At 38.7% G+C, this 17,588-nt stretch overlaps 1 protein-coding gene across 3 annotated transcripts in view; it reads right to left on the bottom strand.

Annotated features, from left to right (window-relative positions):
- Nucleotides 1-17,588, bottom strand: part of VCL (vinculin) — a 57,198-nt gene that overhangs the window by 8,016 nt on the left and 31,594 nt on the right. For all 3 annotated transcript variants that reach the window (XM_066191452.1, XM_066191450.1, XM_066191451.1), the window contains exons 7-18: nucleotides 12,194-12,284; nucleotides 11,286-11,433; nucleotides 10,241-10,394; nucleotides 9,024-9,199; nucleotides 7,830-8,020; nucleotides 6,297-6,496; nucleotides 5,680-5,808; nucleotides 4,568-4,717; nucleotides 3,892-4,000; nucleotides 2,626-2,928; nucleotides 1,921-2,045; nucleotides 1,415-1,600 (exon numbers count right to left, since the gene is read on the bottom strand). In XM_066191452.1, coding sequence (XP_066047549.1) covers nucleotides 1,415-1,600; nucleotides 1,921-2,045; nucleotides 2,626-2,928; nucleotides 3,892-4,000; nucleotides 4,568-4,717; nucleotides 5,680-5,808; nucleotides 6,297-6,496; nucleotides 7,830-8,020; nucleotides 9,024-9,199; nucleotides 10,241-10,394; nucleotides 11,286-11,433; nucleotides 12,194-12,284 — 1,962 coding nt within the window. The remainder of the gene's footprint in view (nucleotides 1-1,414; nucleotides 1,601-1,920; nucleotides 2,046-2,625; nucleotides 2,929-3,891; nucleotides 4,001-4,567; nucleotides 4,718-5,679; nucleotides 5,809-6,296; nucleotides 6,497-7,829; nucleotides 8,021-9,023; nucleotides 9,200-10,240; nucleotides 10,395-11,285; nucleotides 11,434-12,193; nucleotides 12,285-17,588) is intronic.

The following is a 17,588-nucleotide window of genomic DNA, read 5'->3' as shown; positions in this document are numbered from 1 at the left end:
CATCAATCCCTCTTCCAATCAATCAGGTGAGTTCAGAGAGTACAGAAGTGTTTTAAAAACTTCTTCTCCCAAAACAGACTGAGAATAACTGAGCTCCTATTGCTAAAATGACAGTGCTAAACAAGAATTACAAGGACAATTGCCAGGCTATCTTACTGGTTTGTTAGTCTCAAATGAAAGAAACAGCAGCGAATACAGTGTTTTATTATCTCAAGTCACTGAGCTTGAAGGTCTTTCATAACCAGCAAGGAGTTTTACGGTCTGCTCCTTAGTTTTGCACTATATTATTGAGAATGTGTATAGTATATATATGGTAAAAGCATTTTATTACTTACTCCGTATTGTTAAGTTATGAGTTCTGGGATTCCAACATCAAAACACCTTTATGAAAGCAAAATTAAGGCTTTTAGCCTCAAAATTACCTTCTGAGATCACTAATACATTCCAGTACTGTCCCTTTAGTAATAAAACAATGCGTTTGGTACATCCAGAAGTGTGGGGAAAATAGAGCTTTGGATCTTGGATACGAGACACCCAAACAGATTTGCAGAAACTTTTCCAAAACGGTTGTTCCTTTAGCCCAAAGCACTGAAGTTGATTCTGTAAGCTATTCAAGTTTACCTCCTTACTCACCACCTAATTTAGTGCAGAGAAAGGCTGAGATTACAAAAGCCAAATCCTGACCCTTAAATTTACGCTTGCAGAAGCCTAAATCTCTGAAGTTCTTACTCAGCATTCAGCTTCTGCCAGAGGAAAAATGTAGCTCTTGGGGGAAGGAGGGAAAAAGAGAAAAGCAAACCAAAGTGATATTGGCATTTATGAGACTGACAAATTCATACTTCTTCATCATAGCACTGAAATGGGAAGGAAATTGAGGATTTCAGCCTTAATAGCTAATGCGACTCATTCCAAAAAAAGAATGAGACCAGGCCACCTATATCTATCTATTTTTCCATCATAAATGCATCAGATTAACTGCAAAGTACCTTGCAGCTTCCTCCAGAATTCAGCAAATCAGGTCATGATTCCTGCAGCTGGCATCTGCAACATCCGTATGGACTTTTCCATACAGACTTTTCAAAGTCACTTTAATATAGCAATCACCTTGTCAGTCTGCATAAGCACAAGTATTAGTGACTCTCTAGGCAAAACCAGCACCGAGGATCACAAACAGCTTAGCACACAGAGCATATTTGTGTTCCCAGGGGTATGTTAATAAAGCAGTCTAGCAATTTTAAGTATTGTTGACCCTAGTTCACTCTGATCTTGAAAGGGTTTTAATTCCTCCTACAGGAGATTTTTCTTTTTCTATTTAGTCTGTGAAAGACACTGTCATAAGATGAAACACACTGATCCTGAAAATAAAATTAAAAGAGAATCCTTTTAGCACAGAACAGTTATAACAATTTCTTACCTTGCTAGACCATTTCCGGGCTTCATCGTGCAACTGTCTAGCAGCCATCATCATGGGCTGATTGATTGCTTCTCCTGCCTTTTGCTCTGGGAACTCTTCATCCTTCTCTTCAGGTGGCGGTGGTCTGGGCGGGGGAACCTCACCCTCTGGCAGGGGTGGTTTTGGAGGAGCGAGCTCGTCAGTCAGCTGAGGAAGGCAAACATCTGATTGAGTGCAATGAAAATAGAGCAAAGATTGAGTAAATGGTGCCATGGCAAGACATGACTGTATGACCTCAGGTCCTTTTCCAGTTTTTCAAGTGCTTCCTGTTAGAGAAAATACCATGTTTTAATCTTTCCTTTTGAATGCTGGATTAGTATTTTTTCGACTTGAGGCTGTTTGTATGCATGGCTGGCCAGACAATACCTTTTATTTCTAAGGAATAATAATAATGGACTGAAATAATTTCAGTGTAATCCACACGTCAAGGACAACTGCGTATTTTACTACAAACTACCTACACTTACATGAAGGTGCTCAAGGTCAGGAGGAGGAGGAGGAAAATCTGGTTCCTGAGGCTGGAAGGCTTCTCTGACTTTGGCCACAGCTCCCAGAATTTTGTATCCAGAATCCAAGAAACTCTTCTGCAAACCTGAACAAAAATTTCATTACCAGTTTAATACCAATTTAATAGAACTTAGTAACATTTAGAACACTACCCCCAAAAATTACTTATATAATGTACTGTGCCAAGTACACTTATAAGTATGTTTAAAAACTACCAAATTGTTTGCAGCAGACTCACATGCTTGAAATGTTAGTGTCATATACAACACGCATACAATAAAGCCTTGGCTGAGTAATAACGACTATCAGTAACCAAATTAATTCCCTGAACACTTTTAGAATCAAAAAAATACATAACATTTTCTCCTATTAAGTGGTATTACTTAAAACCAGTAACAAATGCTTCTAATTAAGAACATGAAATCACTTATCATACTAGAATGCTGAATCCTTTTCCCTTGAATATGCCAAAGGCCTTTGATTGCATTTTAGAACAGCAGGATGCAGCAGTTAATGGTGTGAGCCTGATTTCATCATTCTTAGATGTAAGTGCACACCATATTTACATAAAAGGAGATACACAGCTGTATAAGAAAAAATCAGCACTAGTTCACAGCATCTCCAGTCAATAAATGGCACATTTTAAATTCCAGCTGAATCCTTACCAGGATCAGAAATGTTGCCTGCCACAGCTTTAGCATCCATTACCATGGGTGATATAGTTTTGCTCAGCTCATCAGAGGCTGCTTTAACAGCCTCCCGAAATTTCGGGTCTTCAGAATTTTCCACCTCCCGTTTTGCGACCAACAGGATGCGGTTTGCTCGCCTGGCAATGCTGGTGGCACCAGCTACCAGCATCTGAGGTTGCATGTTGGCCATGGCAACTTTACATTTATCCAGGTCCTTCTTAATGGCCTCTTCTGATGCATCCAACAGAGATTTAGTATCAATGGCTTCATCCACCAACCCTAGAATAAAAGTTAAATACATTAATATTCTAGTTTCATCTGTAGAAAGGAATATTTGGCATTCCAGAGATAACTCAAAACCAGAGAAGTATTGGGGTGTGGGGAAGAGCAGAAGAGAGCATGGAAATCAGACCAAAGTACTACTGCAGTTTAACTTCTGATTCTGTTGGAGCTGTGTGACAGTTACCATGGTAAAGGCCTTACTCCTCTACCATGGAATTCACTTTCAGTCAAGAACTGGCTTACACAGTACATGCAGCAGGTTCTTTCTTCACACCAAATTTCTTTAAGCATGTTCAGTACTTTTTGTACTCTCCCATTCATTCCAAAGGAAATATCCCCTTGGGTGTGCTTTTTACATACATATTTTCATAGGGGTGATTCATAGTGACAAGGCAGTGAGATTTAAAATACCCAGGATTTAATTACTGGCATGAAGGAGAAGACAGTACACAGTCAGCTGCTCAGCAGGTCAGTGCAAAGGATCTGCTCTTGGGAAGGACTGAAACATTTCAGTGCCTCAGCAGGATTAGTAGCTTTGTCTTAATCTCTGTGTTCATTGAGCTATTACAATATTTTGAACAAGTTTTCTTTCCTTCAGTTAATTATCTGTCCTATTTCAACATGCCAAGATTCTACAGAAGAAAACCTCAAGTTGTCAAGTGATATACTGCTAGAATGGCAACTGCAATAAAAAATGATGGTATTCTGATTTTCCCAAAAAAGAACTAAAGCAGGATTTGCTCCTCTACAGCTCAGTATTTACAGAATAGAAGCCAGCTGTTTTTTATTTCTTGTAACATATATGTATTCCTGGAGTCAGAAAGCAATTCTCACTTCTCTTAATTTATTTTTAGTCAGTCATTATTCTTTGCATGTTTCATGAATCCAAACAGAGTGGAAAAAAATCTATACAAGCTAGTTAGCCACAGGTAGGACCTTCCACAAAAATTCCTACTTTACCTGTCATTTTTTCTACATTATCAATCCATTGGTTTTTCATGGTCTCAAAATGTTCATAAGCAGCTTGATTTCCAGGATTTCTCAGGAGGATACGAGCTGCTGATACTACCTGCCAACAGATGACATTTTTAATTATCAGTACACACCAACATTACACACATTCTTGAAAATGCATGTGTTTTTTCAGCTCCACATTTGAAAACATAGTTCGTTAGTTCTAGTGCAACATCTAGCTCCTTGAAGATCTACCATACTTCTGAAATTAGCTGGCACAAATACTTTTTTTCTGGAACTTCAATTACAGATTAATTTATCTTATAAAAACCTCTTGGAAGCACAATACTTATTACACTACCAACATTTACATAGAAGTTTATTTTGGAAAAATAAAAGGAGCATTTTTTCCACCTAGATGTTTTACTAAGCCTTAAAATCATTTTGTTTCAAGTATAAGTCAGAGACACTTCTGTCCAAGAGTTGAAGGATAAAGCATGTCATTTGATCATTTTGTTCTACTTAGTATCATGCATAGAAACATTTGCCATTTCCCTTGTAAGAGTGTCAGCGCTAGGTTCCTTGTTGGTATTAACAACTTCCTTTGAGAACAGAAGCATAAGGAAAACTCCCCAGAAGTCATCCCCAGCCCTTTTAACAGCCCTTCAAAGCCAGCAAGCACCTGTGGGGTGAGTTCCCTTGCAGATTTCACTGTTGCCTGAATGCCCTCCACAGTAGTTTTATTGGCAGTTCCAACTGCAGCTGCTTTTTCTGCTGTAGCTCCCAGTTTGGCAGCATGGTTTTCAAAGTTGGCTGCTCTTTCATCAAACACCTAGTTGTCAGAAGAGGAAAAAAAAAAGCATTTTAAAAAGCCCTAACCTCCTTAACAGAATACACGATTTCTACAAAGCGTCAAGAGATACCTTTGTAACATCCCCACCTAACTCATCCTGAGAGGATGCAAAAGGACACAAAAGCTTTGAAGGCATTTGGTTTTCTTTAATCTTTACTCTGCCAGACTTGCTTCTTTACTAACTCAATGGGACAACTAAGGAGATGTATATATATTTTATACCTTCAAGGTATGAAGTTCAGTAATTCCTGATGACTATTGCTGCAAGAAATACTCTGTTAAAACTACTAAAAATTCATACTGGAATATACGCTCCTTTTACAGTCCTTAGATATTCAAGAAACAGAATACTTGGACAAAAAGCTATCCTGCCATAAAGCTGAATTCTTCAAGGCCTTGGGAATAATTTTGATTATGTAGCCAAAGGCCGAAATAGCCAAACACAACTGCCAGACACTGCATTTTAGGTACTTCATGTGCAGCCAGTGGCTTTCAAGAACAGGAAACAATATCCAGCAAGAGAACAGGTTTAATCTGTTGTTTAATTCTGGCATGAATTTGACTATTGTAATCAGCTTGTGTAATGCTGAGATATAAAAATCCACCAACTAGTGTGATAGGGATTTTTGCACAAGAATTTTGTAGCCCGCTGAAAGCAACGTGGTACCTACAACATAGGGAAATATTTTTTGCCATTTACTGAAGTCAGATACAACACTGTTTTCCAGGGTTATACAATTCACAGTCTCCAGGAGTCTGGAGAGGTTTGCATGGTAGTCATTATGTTATCAGAATTAATAAGCATGCATCACAAACTTAAGAAAAAAATACCAATTCATGTTTCAGAACACCGATTTATTTTTCCAAATACCAATTCAGGTGAAATTAAACAATAACTGAAGCTTTATATGGAAGAAAAAATACCACCTGGGTATACTTGCCTCATCTCTGTTGGGAGCATCAGAGGGAGCAGTGGCTGCTACTGCTAACAATTTAATCGGGGTTGTGGTGTCACTAAAAACATCAGAAACTTCCTGCGTCATTGCTTCTTGCATTCGTGTTTTGAGATCCTTTAAAAAAGTGGAAAATGATCAGCATATGATAGAGGGCTATAAAGTTGTAAGGGTTCAATTCCCATAAAAACCTTCTCTTGCAAAAAAACGTCCATTCCAATGGCAGGCAATAAGATAAAATTACCTTAGAAGTATGACAAAATAATCACCTTTTACATAATTTGAAATAGACAAAACTTACACACCACTCCCTGAAGCAGCATTAGAAGCTATGAACAGCATGATTTGAGACCTTGCCCCTCAAATTTGCAGTGCTAGCATACTATTTTCTCTTAGGAGAGACAAACTTTCCTTCTAAACCGTTCATTTGAAATTAACCCCTATGGCACGATAACAAGGGCTTTCTAGAAAGTTTGCTTTGACACCTCAGCTGAAGCAACAGGTCTGTAGCCGTTCTTTTGTTTTCATGGATGCCTCACACAAGCAAGGCCTGCCCAGAGGAGCCAAGTGCTGCAGTGACGGTGTGCAGGAGAGCAGGTCCTTACCTTCAGCGAGTCTTGGAGCTGAGCAGCAATGGCCCTGGCCTGGGGGGACTCGCCCTCCCCTCGGGCAGCCAGCTCAGCCAGCTGTGCCGAGAGCTGGTCCACGCGGTCACACTTGGCCAGCAGGTCCTGCCGGTACGGGCCCATCATGACGTTGGCCAAACGCCGGCCTTCGGCAACCAGCCCGCGGATGGCGGCCTGGCCTGCAGGGGACAGGGCACAGACGCTCACTGCCAAGCCACGGGCGCTGCACGCACACGGGCACACAGCCCCATCCTTGGCTCCTAACAACATTGTCTAGGCGGTAGAAAAGACCTTGTGCAGTTTATCACTGAATAATTACAGTTCAAAACCACAGAGGAATTCAACTGTCTCCAGTTTCTTTTGGCATAATTCAGCAGCTCTGGCTAGAGATACATCCTTTTTAACTAGAGTGGTTAGACAAAAATTAACCGTGGCAGCTGTCAGGTATTTCCAAGTAACTAATCTGTTGACTCCAACAGAAAGCACTTGCAAATTCCAAACACTGCAATTCATCCTCACATCATTAGAAGATGAGGAGCAAGAGGTGGAGAAAAGATAAGTAGAAAACATAACTTAAAAAGCCAAATGCCCCCTCCCAGAATTCCAGAAGTCATAAGTAAGAAGTGCCAAGTAGTCTGGGTTGGAAGGGTCAGTGGGGATAGGGAACACCTTACAAAGCCTCCACAGTGTGTCAAAAGCTTTTCTGTAAAAAAAAATTATTTTTAGCATGGGTAATTTCCTTCATTCACTTCCAGATGCTTCCTGCTCATTCACAGGAATGTAATTCTCTGTTCTTTCAATAATACAATAGCAGTATTCTTTCAAAAGAACTCATCATGTATTAAGTCCATCAAAGACCTACTGGAGAATAATTTTAAGCTAATGCTAACCCACAAGTAATCCAAGTTTGTGACGAAGCTTGAAATTACTTAGGAAGTTGTCACAGCACCATACTGTCCAAGAATCACTCGTCACTGCTGCCATCTTTTATATTCTTAATTTACTTTTCTTGTGAGTATCCTGACAAGAGCCAGCAACTCCTGAACCCGTTATACACTCATCAAGAGCATACTGGAATTATCAGACCCCCTTTCTCTTTAATTATTAGCGTTCTCCTCAGATAACCCAGAAACCATACAAGAAGTGATACTTTTAGGTCAGGTTTATGAGTGTTTTTCTCTTCTCTGAAGGAGTTAATTATTCCATTTGCTGGAGTAGGTATAAATTCAAATTCGAGATACAATATTTGCAATATAAGAAAAACAAGGAGCAATCTTAAATTTGTCTTCTTTACAGCACATGTTCTTCGAGTCTTTAGGAAAGAGCACAAACTGAATCATAGGCCAGCTTAATTCTCTAATTGCAGTCAGGATATAGCTCTAAATCTTCAAGTCTCTGCACCAGTGAAGATTCAGTGCATCCTCAGCAACTCAGGAGCAGTAGTTTCCACCACAAAAATTAGTAACAGGTTTGATTCTAAATCTGGGGAGAAAATCAAAGAGAATCACTTACCTACTCCCCGATCAGCAACTGTAGGATTGTCTATCCACCTCTGAGCTTGTTCAATCTTGCCCTCCAGATGGACAGCTGCTTTAACTGGCCTCGTATTTGCTACAGCCCTGTTTGTTTTGGACTGTAAATTCTGAAGTGATGTAGCTATCTGCTTAGCCAAAGCACGGGCCTCAGGAGAGTCACCTTTCCCACTAAGGATTTGAAAAAAAGAGTGTAGTCATGTAAAGATCATTTACAGATTATCTCAAATTCAGCAGGAAGACACAATGAAAGGTACTTGATACTTTTAAATAAGGTTGAATTTGACACTTGGATTGAGACTCTGAAGAGCAGTTCTCTGCTGTGGTACCTGGACATTACATATGGTCAGCACAGCACTGAGGTGAGGGCAGGCATACTACTGTCATTGCCAGTAGTGGTGGTGTAAGAATTGATTTCCCATTTCCATGGCTGTCTTATGAGCAACGGCAATCATGCCATACAGATTGCAAGGAGAAGAGTAAGCAGCCACACAACAAAGGCTATATATAAACTTGATAAAAGGTATACACTGCAGCTAAAGCTCAATAAAAACCTGATTAAAGCATCTCACTAATGAAGCGAGAAATAGATTTACTGCTATATTGCAACCGACCTTGGGTGAAGATCACACTTTGTACATTAACTGTTTCTCCTCTTTCTTCTCAAGCAGGCTCTTTTCAAAACTGATACAGAAATATAATCCCTGAAAGTCTTCTCTTTTGTATAGTTTGCAGTTACAGCTTAGAACACTGACAGCGATGGAAGTGGTAGATATTCCACCTTGATATTTAGTAAACTTAGCAAAAACCAGTGATGACATCCATCTGCATAAACAAACTTTTATCTCCCATTACACCTTGTTGTTTCGACAGTACAAATGAGCTCTTTTGGCTTCAGTTTCCTTCTCAAATATTCCATAGGCAGTAGAAAGAAAATACTTCTATGCAATACATCTCTGGTTACCTTTTTTTTTAAAGGAAGCTAGTGCAAGCTTAGCTTTGAGATAGAAATTACTATGCTGAAGAACTAAAAAGGGTTTATTTTAATCATCAATATTCTGATCTTACTCAGCACTGTGAACTGCACATGAAAATAAATTAATTCAAATTTCACAAAATAAATGAATTCAAAAACACATTCAAATAAATTAATGGCGATAGAACAAATACTTACTGTCGTCGCAGGTCTGACAGCTTGGCTGTCAAAGCAGAGATTTCCCCCAAGGAACGAAGGATATCATCTCTTTCTTTAGGCTCCTCACATAGCTCTGCAACTTTCCTTGCTTCACTCATAATTCCCCGAATATGCTCTTCTCCTTCACTGCCCCCATTAGGATCTGCCAGCCAATTCTTCGTAGACAGAAGTTGTGGACAAGCGAAGACAAAAAGTAATGTTTATTCTATACGTGCTTTTATAGAGAAAGAAATACCAATACAGCTTTCAAAATTTTATTTAACAGAAAATACTTCTCAAAAGCAATTTCTGGTTTTCAGATACCATGAAATTATTCTATTGCCTCATGGCTTTTCTGTTTTGAAAAAGAAAATGTCAAACTAGATAAAATCTACCCAAAGTTTTTACATTCTGTCTCTCCCCTCAACATTTGCCAACAATATTTTAGAAGCAAAACTGAATCACTGCCTTTAGAGACCGATGGTGTGACCTTCAGAAAAAAATGAAAAGAGATGCTCTTGAGCCCAGGCTCGTACTTTCACAAAGCTCTTCCTTAAAAGTCCCATTACTGTTTGGTTTGATACATATGTAATATTAATGTATCTTTATATGTTGATAATAGACACATATCCTATACATTTAGATAAGGTGTATATATAAGGTCCGCTATTTGATGACCGTCATAATCATCACTGGGTAAGAGACTGACCATCAAGGGATATTAAGAGTAAGAAAAATAAAGGAGCAATTGAAAGAAAATGTAGTTTCATTAACATAATTTCTCTTCTGTCATTAACATGAAGTTCTAAATCCAGAATTCCGCTCCCAAAACAGAGCCCAAAGAAAAGGCTCTGGTTTTATCCACAAGTAAGTCTGTTCCAGCTGAAACTCTTCTATTCTTTAATAAGATTAGTTTATTTGCAAATTTAGGGTGTTCCATCATTTTAATTTAATAGCCTTGAAATTTTTAGTAATGCCAACTAAGTTACCAAAAAAGATCATCTGAAACAAAACTCACTGTATGCTTAATTACTATTAATTACTACATAAATTACTGAATTTAAGATTTTTCTTTTTTAAAGCAAATATCCTCTCTCTTTGTTCTTCCTATCAAGTAACTGTGTTTTGTTTGGAAACAACTGCAGTAGTCCAGTATACCAGCTCTAAGAGTGGCAATGTAACCACATTCTGAAGGACTGATTAATCACCAGTGGTACCTGAGCAGCATCAATCTTCTTAGCAATTGCCTGCTTGGAGTTGGTCATGGCCTCCAGCTTGCGGGCTGCATTCTCCACCTTGGCAGTGAGCAAGTCCAGACCCTGGGACACCTGCTGGGCTTTCTGCATAGCCATGGGCGTAGCACCCTGTCCTCTGCCCCAGACAAAAAGAGCACCACAGATTCAGCTCAGGACTGACAAAGGCTATTTTCTACTGAAGAGGCAACAAAACCTGTCTATGAGTATTCCCAGCAATTATTGCAAGAGATACAGTATTTCATCAGATTTTTCTTCCTCCTCGTTAATGAAACAAAAAATAACTGAGGAACAGAAGAGGAGATAAAAACTAAGAGCATATTTTCCCTATTCCAGAAAATGACATTTAGCATTCTCAGAAGAATAAACATCTTTTAAGTGTCAAAAAGTAAAGCTTTTTAAGGATACAGTTCCATTAAAGTACCCAGGCCAAGGCCTCTTCTCTCCTCATTTTCAGACTGTTGCAGAGTCAGAATCTGCAGGAGTTAAAGTCTTGCCATATCTAAGTGAGGACAGCAAGTCAATTAAAAAAATAAATATGAAAATAGAATGTCTTGGCTGCCTCAATTACGTGACACACAAAGTTCAGCAGAATTTGCCAGTGAAGGATAAACAACAATCACCACATGTGATCTAGCATCCCAAAAACCACCTAAAAAGTAGAATATCCATGTCTCTTACAGCAATTGGGGTATATCCTATTTGGAGAACAGATGTAACAGGAGAGTTTAAAATTTCCTTTCTGCCTAAATTTGGAGGAAAGTTATGCGTTAGACAGCGAGCAAACTCAGAATTATCTACTTGAGACATTCTGATTATCATATCGTATCATATTATATAATTACATTTCTCTTATTGAAACATATTATTCTTATCAGCAAAGAAGAGATTAAAGTAAAAAAGGTAAAATACAGTTCTGGCCTGCTCTTCCACAGGTTAGGAAGTGACAGCTGTAAAAATACCATTTTAATAGCACTTGGGCAGTGTCCACCCCAAGTAAGAGCTTTACCTAGCCCGGAGGTCAGCCAGCTGATCAGTCATTTGCCCCAGGGTTTTGCACGTGCCCAGGATCTCTCTGCGCTCTTTGCCCGCACACAGCTCTCCTGCTTTGCCAGCTTCATCAAGGATCTGCCTTATGGCCTGCTCACCAGCATCCCCTGAGACACAGGGTCAGTCAGTACAACAAACAAGACATTCCTTGACATGCACGAGAAAACTACTGACATCATTTCATCAAGTGAAATGCATTAGGTTCAGTCATGAAAGTCCATTTATCAAAAATGGAGATGTGCACCGAAAAATTCGCATCCAACTTTTACAACTGTATTAGTTTGGCTTTGATTCCAGAGGAGGTACAGCTGATAACATCTCAACACAGAAATGGACCAGCCCTCAATTGAGTTTTATTTACTTTAAAGATACATATAAAGGTAAACAAACCCCTTATATAAGTAAAGGCGATTGCAATTAAGCGTGTTTGTGGCTGACTTTCATACTAAAAATTTTATGTCAAGACTGAAAGTAAAACACTTAAAGAGATTCTGTTAGGGAAATCTCAAGTCACAAAAATTTGAAAATACAAAAGATGGGATTTTAAATGTTAGCCATGGTTGTAATTAAGTACTGTTGAATTCATAAGTTTTTGGCTTCACTGCTGGAATGCAAATTAAGAACCTGTATGTTTCATAGAATATATATATATATTAGACCACTGAGAAGCTGCAAAGCTTTCTAGGTCATGAGACACAACTTGTTCAAGTGCCAGTATCTGAAGAAGGAATAAACACAGGCCCCTCCAGAATGATCTACTATGTAAGGGTTATTCATGCTTAAAGACCATTTTGTCTTAAACAAGAGAAATAATAATACCTTCAAAAATCAAAATACTTTATGCTGTTGTTTGTGATTAAATATTACCTGGAGGTGCATTTGGATCTCTCAGCCAACCTTTTGCCTGATTCATCTTTGAATCTATTAAGGCTAAAGCTCTCTTCATGGCTTCAGTGTCCTTTACAAAAGAGAAACCAGCAAAATGATTCTCAAAACAAAAAACTCAAAGCACACGTAATCAACACAACCAAAGCTGACAAAGGTTCTATAAAGCAGAGTCTACTTATAAAAACACATTCGTGTAAGCAGCTCAAACCCCATTTTCAAACTAGCAGGTCATAACTGCTTCTTTCCAGTTAGAACAGACATTTTCATTTCACTCAAAATGCAAAAATTATGCATGCAATTTTAGTGGGTTTTTCTACTTCTTCATTTAATAGTGCTTTAATTTCTAAAGTTGGAGCTCTAATAAGCACACATCTTGGAGTTAGTTCCATTTCACATCAGGGCACGTAGAAGAGTTGCGATGTAATTGGAGTATCCATATCTGGAAACTGGCCAGTGAATTTTACTACTCACTTCAGTGTAAGAGGCTGCACATATGCATTTCTCACCTGCCCAGCTGCCCAAAGTCAAACAGTTATTGTTTCCAGAAAAATAAGACTACCAGCTAATTTCTGAAAGCCTCAGATATGGAGTTGAATGTCTTTGGAGATAAACACATGTATTTACATGTGATTGTTTAAAACTCTGAACTCCTCCAGCAGAAGCATCAAAGAAGCTGTTTCTTGCACTACTATGCCACTAGTATCCAACACCTCTGCCTGCAAGGGAAACAACCTCCCAGTTCTGATTTCTCTGCACAGTCTGTACACTGTTCATGTGCCATCCCTCCACTAGAGGCCACAAGTTTTCCATCTTACATACATGGAAGGACAGTGAAAACAGTAACAAGTACCTAAGTAAGAAGTTGTGGAAAGGCCAAAATACCTTTTTACCACCCGTATCATGGAAACGACTTGAAATGTATCTAAGATTCCACGATTGGTATAGAGATGACGAAAAGAAGCCTGACTGTCAGGTAGCATCTGAATCAGACTGCCCATGTCTACTGCTTTTGAAGAGGAGCCTACTACCATCAGTGATCAGTATCTTGCTATAGCATGTGCTATCCTGACCACACCAAAGAAATGCTACATTTTTGTGGAGTTGTTCATTGCGCATGCTTAGTTTTAAAAGTACAATACTTAATATTCTGGCGTTTTTATTCAGGCATGTTGGTCTGTCAGCTATTCATAAGGTGCTGTAATATAATTCAGCAATCAACTTCCTAAAATGTCATTTGATGCAGCTGAATACTTTTAAAGGCTCTCAAAACACAATCTGAGAGAGAGCACCAAAAGCAGAATTATTTTCACCTGGATGACTGTGTGTCAAATCTAAAAACTAGGTCTCCAAACTTAGCTGGGATCAGTTTGAAAAAATTTCCAAAAGGTAGGATATGCAGCTAGGGGTGGGAGATGGGCACATTATTTTAAGTGTCATCTTCTCTATAGCTCAAGAATTGTGCATTCAATGTGTGATAAGAGACAAGCAAATATTCATTGAATATTCAAATATATATAGGCATCAATATATATAAATGCTACTAGCTATGAAAGTAGGTGTTACTGTTTTCTGTTGTTTATATCAGTCTGAAGCCACTTTAATTTGAAATGAATGGTCTGTGTCAGGCCTGCCTACCCAGAAATAATTTGAAACAAGGAACTAACTGAATGTTTTTAAAGGCAACAGATGTTTCTTATTGTGTCAATGAGATGATGGGAGTGGGAGGAGAAAAGGAGTGTTGGGAAAACTCTTTGTCCCTCCCTTTTTACTCTCACAGGCTTCTGTGTTGTCTCAGCTGCCTGCAGAGTTGCAGTTTCAGCAGAATTACGTTGAAGCCTCTGAATCTAAAGTCTAATATCTGAGGAAAAAATCATGGGTCTTCCAGTTTTTACACTCATGATTTTGTAATTGTCAGCACTGCCCCAGCAGCAACAGGATCCATCTGCCCTGTCATATGAAGTTACATAACCAGATCGTTCTGCAGGATGAGTCTTGCTATCTATCCTGTGTTCCTCTGCACTCATGTTGGCAAAATACTGTCCCCTTCTCCTATTTAAAAAAATCTGGTGAAATCCTAGCATAGCAGTTCAAGTGTGTCAAGAAAACTGCTCTTGAAGCACCGATTTCCCATCTACACAGGCCAAGGAATCCCGTGCAGCTATAGCCTGATAAGGAGTTCTCATTGCAGTGAGGTGAGTAATGCAATACAAAAGTAGAATGCATCCTTAACTAGGTTTGTTGGTACAGCACTTTTGTGTCTGCCAGAGCTGTGTCTGGTGCCAGATACTTGGCAAGCAACAAAGGTGTAGCCATACTGAAAGGTCTGGACTTTCCAACCAATTCAGGCTATTAAGAAAGAAGAAGGAAGACAAAAGCAGAGACATTCAATCGAAAAAAACACAGCAACTTGCTCAAGGTCTCACTGCCTGAAAGTGTCTTGACAGTCCTGATTTCTGTAGCTGTTGAAATACCTTATTCCTCCCCTAACAGCTAAATATGTTTAAAATTCAACTCTTTGGGATTTGCCAACAGAATATTAATTGCAAGCATAATTTTTTTTTAAATCCTACTGCTCTTCTGCAAAAAAAAATTTATGCAGTTTTATCAGTAAAAATTGATTCTTTCCCTCCTCTCCCTGCTAACAGTTCCCCTGTTGCCAAAAGGAATTCTATTAACAAAATCAGCACTATTACATTTTCAGAAGAGATAAACAATTTCAGTTAATCAAGTTAAACAACTAGGCCAATGCTGTCTGAAGGGAAAAGAGCAAGCTGGATTTTTTCCAAAGCAATTCCTAAAGCAAATATTATTTAAGACACTTCTATGCATCATTTCCCCCACTACCAAGAACTTCCAGCTTATTCAGGGAGCAGGTAGTATTGGCTGTGCTAAGCAAAAGAACAAAATAAATCCTACATAATTCTTTGCTGGATGTAAAACAACTTCTGACTCAATAAAGTGGTCTAGTCTAAGGATATCTGCATTTCGTGACCAAAGAAGGCAATGTTGGAGGAAATAGGCAAAGCCAGTGTTCTGGCAAGATAGATAGCTTAGTCACCATTCAAGGTTCAATCCTGCAAGATATTAGATATTTCTCAGCTTCTTACAACTGTTAACTCCCTCCAATTCAATGGAAATGAAAGATGTTTGAATTGAGTATTACTTCAAATTCATTTTAAAACAAACACTAATAATAAAGAAGAGAAAATGAAATTCCTCTGTAAAACTAAAAATTCAAGGAAAAGAGTTCAAAGCTATGAATGAAAACATAAATACAATTTTTTCTGCCAAGATTTTGTCCAAGAATAGTATTTCAATTCTAAAGCACCATACTATTTTTAAAATCCAGCGTAAGCAGAGGTTATTGCAATTCAGTAGTAGTAATGTGCAGAGTCCAGAAAGACCAACAAAATAGTTTACACCTACAGCTACAACTCCTACAAAACCTACAACTTTGATTCCATACCTTGTTCATTCTCCACTAACTCTAGACAGATTGTGATAACTCAGGGTATAAATAACTCAAGACAGAATAGAAAACATAAAGCAAAGCCCAACATCAGCAATAGCATGTACTACACAGATAAAAAGTCAAGGCTGGGCATCCCCAAACACCTTACTTTATTCCAGAGAAGCATGGGGAAAATCTAACCTCTGACCACCAGGCACAAAATGCATGCAACAGTGACCTCAGCTACAACTGAACAGCTCCCTCATCTCCCTCCCAGCAAAATAATAAGTCAATTGTTAGATATGTGTGTAAATACAGGAATAGGTCTGTAATAGGTGGCTATTAGCAAACTAGTTTCTGCTTCTTCATCCCACTGCATTTTTCAATTCAAGTGCTTTGTCATCACTGTTTGATTAATGCCCAGTGCTACAGTTCCAAATCATCAGCATATCTTTATTCAAAAACAAAATACAATTTTAAAGTTCTCAGTTCCGAACAGAACGATACTTTGATTACACTAATCCACACAACATATTTATGCATTAAGCATAATGACCAATATTTTCCATTAGGAAATACTGCTAATATACCAACAGCTTTCTTAATTAAATCCTTTATTAATCTGCCTCACCAGCAACATGAATAAGAATTTCCTAAGCCTAAATTGCCAACTCTTTGCAATAGACATTTTTCTTTACCACAAAAATTTCCAAATCTGTTGTGTCAAATAAAACTCTATTCATATTTTGTAACACAGAGGAAAGCTTGAAGCCAAAAATAAAACTGAATTGGAAAAGTACACATACAAGACTGCAGTTTTAAGCCTAGGCCTAAAAAACATGAACCATCTGAACTGAAGGAAGGCTATGGGTAAAACACTATGGAATAGACAAAATTCCTGACTCAATAAAGCTTTCTGGCCATGCAGAAAGCTCGTTCCTGCATGACTGGACCCTTTATTTGTCACCGCAGACACTCATAAATGAACATAAAAGCATTCAGAAAGAATGTGCTGTAAAAGCTTGCCCTAAATTTAATCAGATTCAGAAAGAGTCTTAATGCAGATCAGCTTGCAATTCCCATTCTCAGTGACAGCCACAGCTGGATAGAGCTATTATGATCTTCTTAAAACTCTGTGTATATCCATAAGTATAACTGCCAGTGTCACAGCTGGCACACAGAAATTGCACAGCACACAGTCTGCACACAGCACAAAACCCCACAGACATGCTTTTTTGGGTTTAGTATAAGGTAGAGGTGGAGGGTGTGGAAGAAAGCTTACCTTCTAAAGGTGAGAAAAGGGTAAGAAACAGGACAACAAAAACAGAGATGCATACAGTAGTCATAATAAGGAAGTGATAGTGACAAAATAACTCAAGAGGCAAACTAAGGGTCAAGTGCCAAACAACGTAGGCCAAAGTGATTTTATATCTTGGTTACATCAGTGTTAGATTTCCTGCTAGGCTTTGTTTACTAACCAGTCTGGCTTCAGGTCTCAGTAGGTTTTTCATGACATTTATGCTTATTTGTTGCTCGTAGCATTAACCCTTAAAAAACCCCCTTCAGCAATCTACTTCCAAGTCCTCAAAAAGAACTTGGCAGGAATTTCAGTTATGCAGCTGCATTCATTTGTCAGCCCACAACACTTATGATTCTGTCAGACCTGCTTTACAGTCTTCTAGACACTTCAGTAGCATCAATATCACTTCAGAGCAGCACTTAGCTCCAGGTGAGTGGTTGCAGTCACTCACACAGCTGAACACTGAGTTGTAAGTAACCAATCCTGTCCATAAGCCAGCTTCACTGGCATCAGACTTACCCAGAAAGCCTCTTCAATCTAACAGCTTTCTTTGAGACAAGATGAAAACCTGAAATTTACTCTCATGGCCAGAATAAAAATGCGGCAGGGAGAAAAGGGGAAGG

Source organism: Chamaea fasciata, unplaced genomic scaffold (assembly GCF_029207755.1).
Source record: "Chamaea fasciata isolate MVZ Bird 193981 ecotype frontalis unplaced genomic scaffold, bChaFas1.0.hap1 SCAF_9, whole genome shotgun sequence".
Classification (NCBI taxonomy): domain Eukaryota; kingdom Metazoa; phylum Chordata; class Aves; order Passeriformes; family Sylviidae; genus Chamaea; species Chamaea fasciata.
This window is presented reverse-complemented; position numbering and strand designations above follow the sequence as displayed.